This window comes from Strongylocentrotus purpuratus, unplaced genomic scaffold (assembly GCF_000002235.5).
Source record: "Strongylocentrotus purpuratus isolate Spur 01 unplaced genomic scaffold, Spur_5.0 spur5_contig_870, whole genome shotgun sequence".
NCBI classification, from domain to species: Eukaryota; Metazoa; Echinodermata; class Echinoidea; order Camarodonta; family Strongylocentrotidae; genus Strongylocentrotus; species Strongylocentrotus purpuratus.
The window spans coordinates 910,512-923,141 of NW_022145580.1; the positions used below are offsets into that span (position 1 = coordinate 910,512).

General features: G+C 34.8%; 1 protein-coding gene across 2 annotated transcripts in view; it reads left to right on the top strand.

Annotated features, from left to right (window-relative positions):
- Window positions 1–12,630, top strand: part of LOC590251 (epsilon-sarcoglycan) — a 79,069-nt gene that overhangs the window by 14,925 nt on the left and 51,514 nt on the right. For both annotated transcript variants that reach the window (XM_030976581.1, XM_030976588.1), the window contains exons 2-3: window positions 9,175–9,288; window positions 11,440–11,588. In XM_030976581.1, the coding sequence (XP_030832441.1) occupies window positions 9,175–9,288; window positions 11,440–11,588 (263 nt within the window). The remainder of the gene's footprint in view (window positions 1–9,174; window positions 9,289–11,439; window positions 11,589–12,630) is intronic.

Sequence of the window (12,630 nt, forward strand, 5' to 3'; positions counted from 1 at the left end):
AGTTAAACTTAAGATCTTTGTGAAACATCCCCTGGTATGCATCGTACATTATGGCATTCACCTGACTCATCATGTGTGAGGACTAAGAAATTAAACGATTTGTCTTAATTTAATGAAGTTCATCATAGTCAGTACCATCTGTTAATAAAGGCTATAAATTCACCTTAATGCCTCCATGTATGCATTCATTGAAGAGTTATGCAGTTAGGAACACATTTTCAACAAAACTAGACACCAGTAAAGTTTGAATTGGACAAAAGGACTACAATTTGATTTACTAGACAAAATATTCAGTTTGTAAAGCAACTAGAGCGTGTATTTCCCTTTATACTCTGTATGATATCAAAGTTACAATGCTGCAGATCTAATAAAGCTTTTGTTCTATTAGTCATAAGGTATCTTAACCACATAATACAAGGGAATTATTATTTATATATATATATATATATATATCACTTCTATTGTGTTTATTAGCTGAATATATATATATATGTACATGTACTATACATGGGATCAAATACTACAAATTGTTTGCTTTTGAAAAGAAGGAGGTTGAGTTATATTGTGGTTTTACAAATGAATGCATACCTACACAAGTAAACAAAAAACCACTCATACAGATCTATTGTAGGTATTATACTCCATATTTTGTAATTTCTGCACAATAATTCTTAATTAAATAAAACTTCTTTGTCAGAAGAGGGAAAGGATAAGGCATTGCATCTTTGGTATATACTTTTTCAAAGCAGTGTTTATAACATGTGTGTGACATGAATATTTTGTACTATTATAACACAAATATACTAAAATTGAATAGTAACCGCAGCTGCAGAGAGTAGGCCTATCCAAATATGTAGAAACACGGTGAAATAAGTAGGAAAATGAGAGAAAGAGAGGGGGAAATCTTAATTACTCTTTTTTTAAAGCCAGGAATAATATTGTAGTTTGCTCACTGTCCAAGACTGCAAGTAAGATTACCAAGGGAAAAAGATATATTATTGATCAAAAACAAGTTATAAATAATTGTGTGTAAACTTACCTTTTCTCGAACCTTTCTCGTAGTTTAAGAAAGGCCATTTTTGCTGATTCACCGTTAGTATATATCCTGTTCTGTGTATCTATTCTCATAGATCAGATCCTGTGCTTCAATCAAAGTACCACATGGTGTCTATCTATTCAGGTTCATTGCTCATCCACAGTTATGTAATCAGGTCAATGTTTTGATAGTCATTGAAACACACTCAAGGTACATGTAGTCAACTTTTCTAATCCCTTGGTTTGCTATTCCAAAAATATAAATCCATCATCGTTGGTCAGGATTAACGAGCAAGTAAGTAGTTTAAAATTAAAGTCTCTCTGCAACAGCACTTTACACCATCTTTGAAGGATTTGTTTGGCATTCAACCACAGAATTATTTCTATTTGGAAGTTTTCCGAGTCGGAATGCTATCTGATTTGACATTTGATCCAAGAATTCAAGTTCTCTATCAAATCTATGATATTAAAGTTTCCAGTTCCAAGTATAAAAGCAAGAATATGAATCCTGTTCTGTTCGCTAAGTGGCATTCCAAAGGTGTTCTAAAACATGAAACCAAAATGATAATTGAGACATCAGATGTTTTCTGCAAGCTTGAAGATCATTCTCTGTATTCCAAGATATTTTTTAGCTATATTAACACCCTTTTTCTTTAAATCGCAAAAGTGAAGGAAAACAAAGTTTTCTTGATAATATATTTATAAAGTTACTTTTGATATCAATATGCTCTAAATGACTTTCTAAGCTCTTAGTTGTTATAACAATTGTGATTATACCTTATTTTGTTCCTCACCATGAAGAATTGCCCTGGTAACAACTGTGCAAACTTATGTCTAACTTACATTACTCATACTGCCATACTCATATTTTAAAATGTCTTATTCATGCTTTCTGTTTTGAGCATATGACCATGACTTCCAAATGAGCTTTGTTCACATATCACCACCACAAGGGTACAATCGCTTTCTCAAAGACATTCTGAAACCAATTAAAACATTAGTTTTACCCTGCAATGTATCAGGGGGAGATAATTAGGAACATGACAAGTTCATTTATCAACAAGACATGACTGATTATTTTGACTCATTAAATTTCAGAGCCTCACAAAGAACATTTTCTTTACACTAAGATTTGCAGGATTAGTGATGCGTCATGATCAGGGAATCAACGAGAGACATGAATTAAGAGGGAATGTTTGGGAACAGGTGGGACAAAGAAAACAAACTCATGTAGTTGTCTGTTTCAAGACAAGTCATCGTTTGAATTAAATGAATTAAATTCTCATTCTTAATGATTAATCACTTTAATGCTGATGTAATCCTGTATAAAGTAAATATCAAACATGCATTAGAATGACTCATTTCTATAATTAGCCATCATTTTTAATCCAAAAATATAATCATAAAATATGACTATTTTATGGATATGTTTGTCAGATCGAAACAAACATCCTGTATTATCTGTGGAATTTGACTCATTAGATTATTCTGCCAAATTATTGATACAAGGTCATATTTCTTTTCAAAATGAAATTGGATAATTCTAGCTTTGCAACATTTTGTTACTTTTCCTCAAATGATTAATATACTTCAAAGAAGCACCATGAATACTGTGACAAACATGTGGATATCTTTATCTTCTATCTTTGGTATCTATCTACTGCATTATTTGGTAAAGTCAACTGCAGGCATATTGATGGGATTCTCCTCCTTCCCTTTACCTTCTATTGATCTATACACATCTCCTGCAGAGTCATTTTGGTCCATATTCCTCGAACATTTGGAATTATATGCTATCACATGGATATATGCCCAAAATGATCACAAATTACCTGCATGTGTATACTCCAACTTCAATCAAATTAGTAATTTATTTTATATTATATGTTGTATTATCTAAATGCAACATTCTACCTTTGTCACATATAATGTTGTTGCACACATGTACACCTCTGCTACTAGTAGTTAACCAGCCAGAATATGTGTTTGCTAAAAGTAAAAATTGCTGTTAATCCATAGTTATTCATCCATGAAGTTTGTTTCCTTGATGATGTGAAGAGAAGATTCACCACCAAATGTTGACCACAAGTGATATCTCTTAGAAGGTCAAGATCCTAAGTTTCTTGGTATATTTCAAATGTGTAGATTCCAGGTATTCCTATAGCTATCCAACGCTGCTCTTTCAAGTTGTTCTCCTGAAGAATGACCCCAATAAAGCTCCATTAAACTGGTCCAAATAAAGACATGTTTCACCCTGGATATCACCAGTATAATAATGGCAGAGAGGTACTACGTCCCATCACATAATCTGAAAGTTCCGTGGTTGATAATCCTTAGATCCCAGGGATTAATCTCCCTTCAAGAATGTTTTGATCCTGGGATTCTATGAGTATGATTCAGCGATTATCACTCCTAAATTCATTTCTCCAGCTCTTCCCTTTTCCACCTAAAACCCAGAAACCAGTTGTGATATCTATGACTCACAACTTCCCTAAATTGCTTGAGAAATTGACAACCAAATTATGCCAAGAGATGTATATGCCAAGAACCCATGATAGGAATTTTAAGTTCTAAATTGGGTTCGGTTCTCCCTCCCCGGGTCATATAGCTGGGAGTTAATATGAAGTCATAATCATAAATCGTTGCCATTCATAGGTGCTAGTGGAGTTACTCATGCATACCAATTATATAGGCTTGCATGTGTGCTCAATCTCCCGTGGAGTATTTACAAGTAGCGTTGGTTGAACTTCATATTCCACCAGTATGCATGCTGATCCGTGTGTATGTGTTTGTGTATAGAAGATGACGATTTCAATTATGAGTGTAGATTCTCATACACTATGTGGTAGAATTTAACAGGTGGTAGCCAGTGGCAGCCAGTGGTAGCTAACTAGTGGTATGTAGTGAACTCTCCGTATAATATTACATAGTAGATTCTGATGAATATAGTTTCCAATATCTCCCATTTGGTCATTTCTTTTAGGATTCCATGATGATGCATTTAATTTCACGAGATAAAAGATACCATTTGAAATCATCAAAATTTAAAGCCCTCTTTCATTGGCTCCATAGATGAGATTAAAAGCTTATTGACTATTCCAACAGTAGTATCAAAGAGTCTGATTATTTGTTCATAGTTGAGATCTTGCAGTATGAATCCATATCTGAGGTCGTGAATATCCATCTATGAGTCCTACAACTTAGGCATTCACATGCAAAATGATACTCAAGGTTAGCTTTGAAACAAAGCAAAAGATGCTTCTCAAAGGATCACGTCATGAGGTTCAAATTGCTGATCTAAGAGAAATCCTGAATCGTACTTGTAGAAGTTGAGCTGATGTAAATCTTAAGGTTGCTCTGCATTTGATGACAAAATAGCAAGGTTAAATTCTATCTAGGAAATAGTTGCTAGGAGGAACTCGCCTCAAAGATTTCCCATGTCTGTGATATATGCTGTAGAAATTATCCTGAACATATAAGAACATTAATATTTAAGTTTAAACTGTTTTGCAAAACAACTCTGAGATAAATATGATTTTCTTTCAATTTGTTTCAAGTTGTTAATGTTTTATTCATTTAAGTTCAATCATTATATATTGGTTAAAAAATTCTCTCTAGGACAAGAACTTAACAAAGCAATATTTAAATTTCCATTGATAAACTTGTTCTGATTGTGCTACCTTTTTTAAAAATAGTAATTATGTATGAAGTTTGATCCCCTTTAGAAGCAGTGAAATAGTTGAGAGTTGCCCAGCTAGCAAAACTTTCTGTGGTAAATATCCAAATTTGTATTGAGGTGCTTGGATTCCAAGTGCATCCTGAGTTCTTTATCCACTCTCTGTTCCTTAGTAAAGTACTACTGGAACTTGTCCAGTAGTAGCAGGAAAATACAAGATCCAAAAGTTGTACAAGCGCTTGAAGATGTCCAGTGAAACAGAAGTCCTTTTGTAAGTGGTCACTTTTTCTTAAGCTATTTGTTCAGAGCGGCACAAAAGAAACATTCCAAAGCTGTCTTGTTGGTGGTCACTAGGATCCAAATATTCCCTCTGCTCGGTGAAAAAGTACTGAAGTGATGTCCAAATACTACGCATTGAAGTACCCATGTGCAAAGTCCAGCATTATTCTCACAGAGATGAAATATTGGTCAATCCTTTCCTCGATTTTTGTTACTAGGCACCGCAAGAAGTGTACTGATTTTTTTCAATTAGATGAAGTAGATTGATGAACCAATATCAATGCAGTCTACTTGATCCACTTAATTTAACAGTTTCATTCTCTCTCCATATGTGTATATGCTCACACCTAGTTTAAAACTGTTAGAAATCATAGCTGTATACACAATACACCAACACCATGCTCATTCATACCCTGTTCCTACCAAAGCTACAATCCTACTTTGTAAAGATTGGAAGATTCAAAACCAAAGTAACCAAAGGTTTGTTACCATATACCTCAGAGAATTATCCCTGTGCGAGTGCGTTTCTAGTGTAATAACATGACAGATAGCAGAACATGTCCGGAACAAGATGAAGAGAGAGAGAGAGATTGGTGTTTATTCTAGTTAGTATGGCTCTTCAGTGAGTGGAGGTCAGGTATGGGTTCAAATCCAAACCCGATGGCTGCCAATTTGGTGTGTTGTTGTCAAAGGGGTAGGGAACATCCTATTTATGGAACATCGTTCAATTGTGACATGAGAATTGGTGCATTACGATGAGTGCTGAAAGTTGCTAAAATTATAGGTAAGAATGTTATTGAGCATTCATCAAGTGGACAACAAACTTTAAAGATATTTCTTATTTTCTTTGACCTACAAGCTTATAATTGGCCTACCGGTATTTGCTGATTGCCAGAAGTGTTAAAATGTAAATTTTTGTCACTCCAAGTTGATAATTTTGAGACGTTTAAAATAAGTTACAACCAATATCAAAGCCTACAGTATGACCTATTGCAATCAAAGAAACTTCACTTTTCAAATAGCAAATAAAAAAAAGGGTCCTAGATACCAACAGTAATTTTGTTCTGGAGCCGACAACAAACCAGTGTTTCAGTAAACTAGTTAGAGTAATAAACTAATAAGTTATCAATAAATGGCTATAATAACAGTGCAGAGGAGTTGATGAAGTGGTCTAGTGACTTTAGTCTCCAGTGAAGATTGAGTTGATGGATCCAGAAAGGTTCAAGACTGAACTAGCTCTCTATATATCCACTGTATCCAGGTGATCCTAAAGAAGCTTGTTCTGCTTGGTTGTCAACGATTGGTATCATCAGTTCCTTTGCTTTGTACAGGTTCATCTGACAAGTGGTCCTTTAAGAAACCATGTAGGTCTTCCTTGCAGACTTCTCTTACTCTCTGCTTTACATCCTAACAGAAGGACTGATATACAATCCACTTATCATTCTCTGATGCATGGCATGTATCAGGGATTCCATTTTTCCGGCCCTGACGATCACTTCTCTGTTTCAGCTCTATGTGGTGTATATAGAACAGACATATAAACAGGACTGCAATGTGTCTGGAACTCTCTGCAGGCCCATTGAATCAAACCAAGTGTTATCACTTATGTTCAACTCACCACGATGTAATATAAGCGCATTAATGATCAATCTACCTTGGATCATCACTGCAAAATAAATCCCTTCCAGCTCGGCTAAATTTAGAAACATTCAGTCGAAACAGACAACTTTTAGCTTGTAGCTGATCGTGTCTGCTCAATAATCCAACCTGTCATACATAGTTAGCTCGATCGCTCACATCAAAATAAACTCTCTAAAAGCATACGTTTCTCATGCCACATACCGGGTATGTCCCAAACTGATCCAAAATGTTTTGCTTTTCTTTTCCAATGGTTGAATGTCATTATCCTCAAAAGAGTCCATTTATCATTGACAATGGGTCTCAAGGTCTCAGGAAATAAGAGTCAAAGATCGTTGCAGGAAGTGGAGCTTCACCTTTGCCTGATCGAGCTAGGCCTATTCTTGTGTGAATCCATACAGACTTTGTTGATATGATGATGACCCGTGTTTTCAGCTGTTAAAAGCATAGTCAACGTGTCACAAAGACATGTTAAATTCCATTGGAGTCATTGACATTTTAATAAAGTATAAATTGTACGTTAACTTCTAATTAGTTTGATCAAGAGTACTGTAAAAGTAGAAATATTTGCGGTAAATTCATTTTCACGGATTTCGCGCTAAGATTCGGCAAGTGTGAATTTTAGAACTGGCGAAAATATAAGCATGACTTCTTGAGCGTGTTTAGAAAAATGAATTGCGTGCAATTCGAATATAAGAACCAGCGAAAAATGTTTTAGGGTCGCTCAGCATGAAAAATTAATCACTCGAAAAAATAACAGCGTTTAAAGTATCCTATTACTTACTTCAAACATGTGCTAATGGTGCATTCATATACATACATTGATTGGGATATTCAAGACGAACTAACTAGACCCAAATTTCCTTCATTCCCGTTTATTATGTATTATTATGCTATTTATATAACACGGATGTTAAAAAGCACATTGACCTGTCCTGTCACTCACAATCCATTTGTACTTAGCCACAATATGTCAGAAGATCCTAGGTATGCAAAGTTAAGTATTATGCCTGGGTATTATGTTCCCACACATGTGTACAATAACAAAAAATGTTTACGGATAAAGTTCCAAAATGTATTCTTTTAGAAATCGCTTGTATTTGAGAGGCACTTTGCTTCAATGAAGATATTGAATACCAATAATGATGTGGTAAGCTAGCTATCAACAACCTAAATAAATCTCATCTTATTGAAACTCCAAGTGACCCCTATCAAAATATGCCACTGGACCCGCCCACTCCATTTTAAAGGTAAAATTTATCAAAAGGAAACCACAAATATTGCTGTCAAGGCCATGTTTTTTTTAATGATGTTATATGTTTTTACCATGGCGTCTCAAAAGTCTCACATTCAAAGGGGTTGAATTCTACAGAACTTTGCCTGATGCACATTGACGGGCGCCTTTAGTAATTCCTGAATCTCAGTGAATCCCTGCACTAGAAAGTATTCGCTAATTTACCAACCAGAGTTCTCATGAAGCAAGTAAAGTCCTTGTGTGCAAACAATCACCTTCATTTCACAAAAGTGAAGTGCAGCTACAATATTTGTTTCCATTCCACAAATTTTAGCACAGCAAAAACAGTTGTTTTCCTTCCACACATGTGCAGCACCAAAAAAAAAGATGTTCTTATTCCATAAAGGGGCAGCTCATCACAATTTTTATGTCCTTGTGCACTTTCTGATGTTCTGAATCCTCAAAAAGCTGCGTAGCATCCTGGCAAGTTATACACAACAGATCTTCTAAATCTAAATCTTCCAGATCAGCTAAACGAAACAGGACCAGGTCTCAATGAATCTCTTAGGGTGTATGCCTCTACTTGTTATAGCTGTTTACGTTGAAGTGATCGTGTTTACCAGACTCTGTTCATCTCATTCATAAAGTTTGGACTATCCAAGGGCTTATCCATAGGATTTACCCAAGCCTAGCTCATTCTATTCTCTATGTTTATTGTTTGGACCAGGCTCTCTACTTTCCTGCTTTGTGACTATTGTAGTATCGGGGCTGCTGCTCTATTCTGTAGAGTGGAGTAACCTGAAAACCTTCACGTGAAAGTAGTTTTGTTGCCATTTACCTTTTATTGCCATTTACCTTTTATTTTGCAACTTTAGATGGTGGGCTTACAGGAATTAATGGATTGTGTTAGTAGGGGATTGATGATGATTAAGAGGAAATATAAACATTTTCCCTAGGTAGTATGTCAACATTTGCAATGTTTAACAACATGGATGGTATATTGCATTTTGTTTAAATCAGTCTTTTTCTTTCTCTCTTTATCTCTCTCTCTCTCTTTCTCTAAATCTATTAATTTCTCCTTCAATTCTCCCCTCCCCACTTTCTCTCTCTCTCTCTCTCTCTCTCTCTCTGTCTGTCTCTCTCTCCTTCTCTCTGTCTGTCTGTCTCTCTCTCTCTCTCTCTCTCTCTGTCTGTCTCTCTCTCCTTCTCTGTCTCTCTGTCTCTCTCTCCCTCTCTCTCTCTCTCTCTCTGTCTCTCTCTCTGTCTCTCTCTCTCTCTCCCTCTCTCTGTCTGTTCTGTTTTTCTATAACAGGTATCTTCTTGGCCGTCCTTCACCCTCATCTTACCCAGGGACTCACCGTCTTCTCTGGAGTCAACTTTCAACATCCTATTCTAAGGACAGACTACTTTGATGAGTACACACTTGGTTAGTACCTTGAGAACATTCATGTACTCACACATCAGAAGGGATCAAGATTAATCACAAAATCTGAACTCACCTTTACATTTATTTAAATTTCTTCACGTCTTTGGAACTCTATGATATAGTATACAAATAAACAATACCTTTCGAGGGTCTAGCAAAAACAATGAGCTAATGAAGAGGCATAAATAGTAGCTTTCCCAAGGGTAAATTTGATATAGATATGCCTTGGGGGAAAAAAAATCAATATTTGTGCCTCTGAATGCTCATAGTTTGCTAGAGCCAAGAAAGACATACATGAAACTATACATGAGGGATATAATAAACATTATGAATGTGTCTCTTGGTGTATGAGGAATAGGTATGATGAATCCCCTTCTGCCCAAAGTTCTAAATATTGATGCAATAGTCTATTTGGAGTAACGTTGCACATTTTATGGGTGTACAGTGTAATGATACACATATAAATACCTGTGATTTGTTTCAGTGACATAATGATATTAATTGGTCAGAATTTATGTGAGCTTATTCTAAACTTTCTTTTTTAACAACATCCAAAAAACACCAAGGCAACCTTACAAGGGAGTGTAATATATTTATTAACAGTTTAATGACATCATTGCTCATTTTTTAATGAGCTCAAACCACAAACCAATAAAATGTTTCCAATATCATGTTCAGTACTTACATAAGAGGTATTACAAAGTTAGCATTTTAAGGGAGTTTCTTGTATTTGTCATTAGATTTATGACTTCTTAAGCCCTGGGAATTGTGGCTGGTGTGGTGGGAAGCTCAGTGGCTAGTCAAGAAAATAAAAAAAATTGGCAAACATTAGTGTGTCTTATTAGTCATAACTCATGTAATTACTGGTTTTATCTATTTATAGGCTGCCAAATTTATATTTGACACCTTGGTTTTGTTCCAAAGTTACATTTAATGTGTTTTGTCTGACCATTGTAACCCAAAGGTCTTGTATTTGGCATGCAAGGAGAAAGTTAATGAAACCTGTTCGAGTGTCAGTATTCATGTTTCATTCAGTTTGCACAAAGACTGATTGATTGATTGATTTTAGTTATCAAATATATAACCATTAAATCTTGAAATACACAAGAAAGTGAAAACTTTAAGAGAAAGTTTATTAATAGTGTATTTAGCTCAAACCGGGGGTTAGATATTAATCGTTTTGTATATTTAGTTCAATGTTGACATACCAAACAAAAAAGGGGGAGAATAACCAGGTAGTTATTATTTGAATCCTAATAACATTAATCAACGACAAAAAAATATATATATATATATATATATATCTTCACACAATCCCTGAGTATCAAGATTTTTGTTTTTCGTTGAGGGTGCGGTGTCCTTATAAATTCACTGATAATTTGTGAGGGGCCGATCATATGAATTGTAAAGGACTTCCTTTCCTCAAGTGGTCAGCATCCTCAATCAATCATGTAATGCATTGACAGTCAGCTTTATAAGTGATAGGAAGGGTTGATGATTTAACAGAGACACAGATTCTCATCAATATTATCATAAACTTTAATCACCTGCCTTAAATACTTCCTTCTCTTTTCTGTCTGCTGTAGATCAATAAACATTTGGAGGGATGTGAAAAAGAAGAACAAATTTGCTCTAATGACTCTTCTTAGTGCATAAATGTATGCTTAGATGGTAGTGACGCTGATAATATATTCTATATACTCATAAGATTATTTTCTGATATGAAACCAAGGTTAATATCATGCTTCTCTCCATGTAGATGCTGATTTTTGATTTACAAATGTTTGTTATTGTCTGTTTCCACGTACCTTAAGACCTTTTAAAATATTATACAGTCTTATTTCAAGAAAATTGAAAACTGAAATAGTTCAAGTTTGCATTGCTTTAATAGTAAAAAAAATCCATGAGTTTAGATTTTTGTTCATCTGACACAGATTTATGTCTTAATGACCTAAAATCTTGTATGAGGCTATATAGAGCTTATTTAACATAGCAACATATAATAAATGAAAAATGGAACCTATCCTACTCTATCCTAAATCACAGGTGAATGAGTAAGATAACCACTAAGGGTTCGTGGAAGATAAATACAAGCATTTGAATACACTACTAAACTGGTCTATATATTTTTTTTTTTGTCTTTTTTCTCAGATTCTACTGATCCAATCATCTTTCGACCATCCCTGGTCAGTAAACCTAGTCTACCAAGCTGGCTGAAGTTTATCCAGCCAGCTGAAAGCTCTGATGGATACCTGTATGGAACACCTCAAGGGTCTAACATTGGACAATTTAATCTCGAGGTTTGTACAAATATGAGTTCCTTTCAGGACAATCATATAATATCTACTTTTATTTCTGGTTCATAAGAATATTCCAATTTTTCCATTAAGAATCACAGACTGGGGAATTTTTGAGAACTTACAATACTAAATTATGAGGCTTCCACTTTTTAAGAAATGTGATGTTGTTATAGCAAGTGAGAGTTGTCTAATTCTATGTGAATTACTTGTTCCCTTAGTCTTTATATTTGCAATCAACTCTAGAGTTCATTATTTTCTTTACCAGGTGCTTGGCCATACATTTGTTCTTGCTATGCCTTATTGATCTCCTTCATTTTTACCTCTGATTTTCCTTTAGTTTTAGACACTGCAAATCTTTAGAATATCTAGGACTTTTGGAAGATGTAACTCATTAAGCTGACACAAGAATGATGTTCCTTACAATCTTCCATTTGCCTTATCTCTCTCTCTCTCCCTCTATCTCTCCCTCCCTCCCTGTCTATCTATCTATCTATCTCACTCTTGGATCACATCAATGATTTCCTCTTTTTCAAAGGTCAGTCACCAAGTTTATCCTGGAAATGTAGGAGGAATTCGATGGGCCTCTTTTAAAATTAGAAAATAATATGTTCCAGACATTTGAGATTCTCTTATCACATTATATTTTCACTGTTGAAAAACTTTCTCACTTTTTTGTAGGTCTTGAAGAGGGGAGGGTTTTAGGGATAATTCTATCGTTTCAATTACATACCGCTCTATATTTCGCTTTATTTTTTCATCCACAGCTATGTATATTTAACTCTTCACTTATCTATGTCCCTATCTTTCTATCCATTGGCATATAAATAAATAAAGTAGAATGGGATTGAATACAGCTGGATACATCTTTCTCTCTCATTCCATTCTATAATTCATTTTGCAAACACATTTTCCTCTTCTCTGAAATTAATGATAGCTAATTAATTTGTAATTTCATCGAAAACATAGTGGTACATTTTTTTCATTGAGCAGTTATAAACCATTGAATTCCCAGGGCTGTCTCAATTGCAGACCATGACATTTA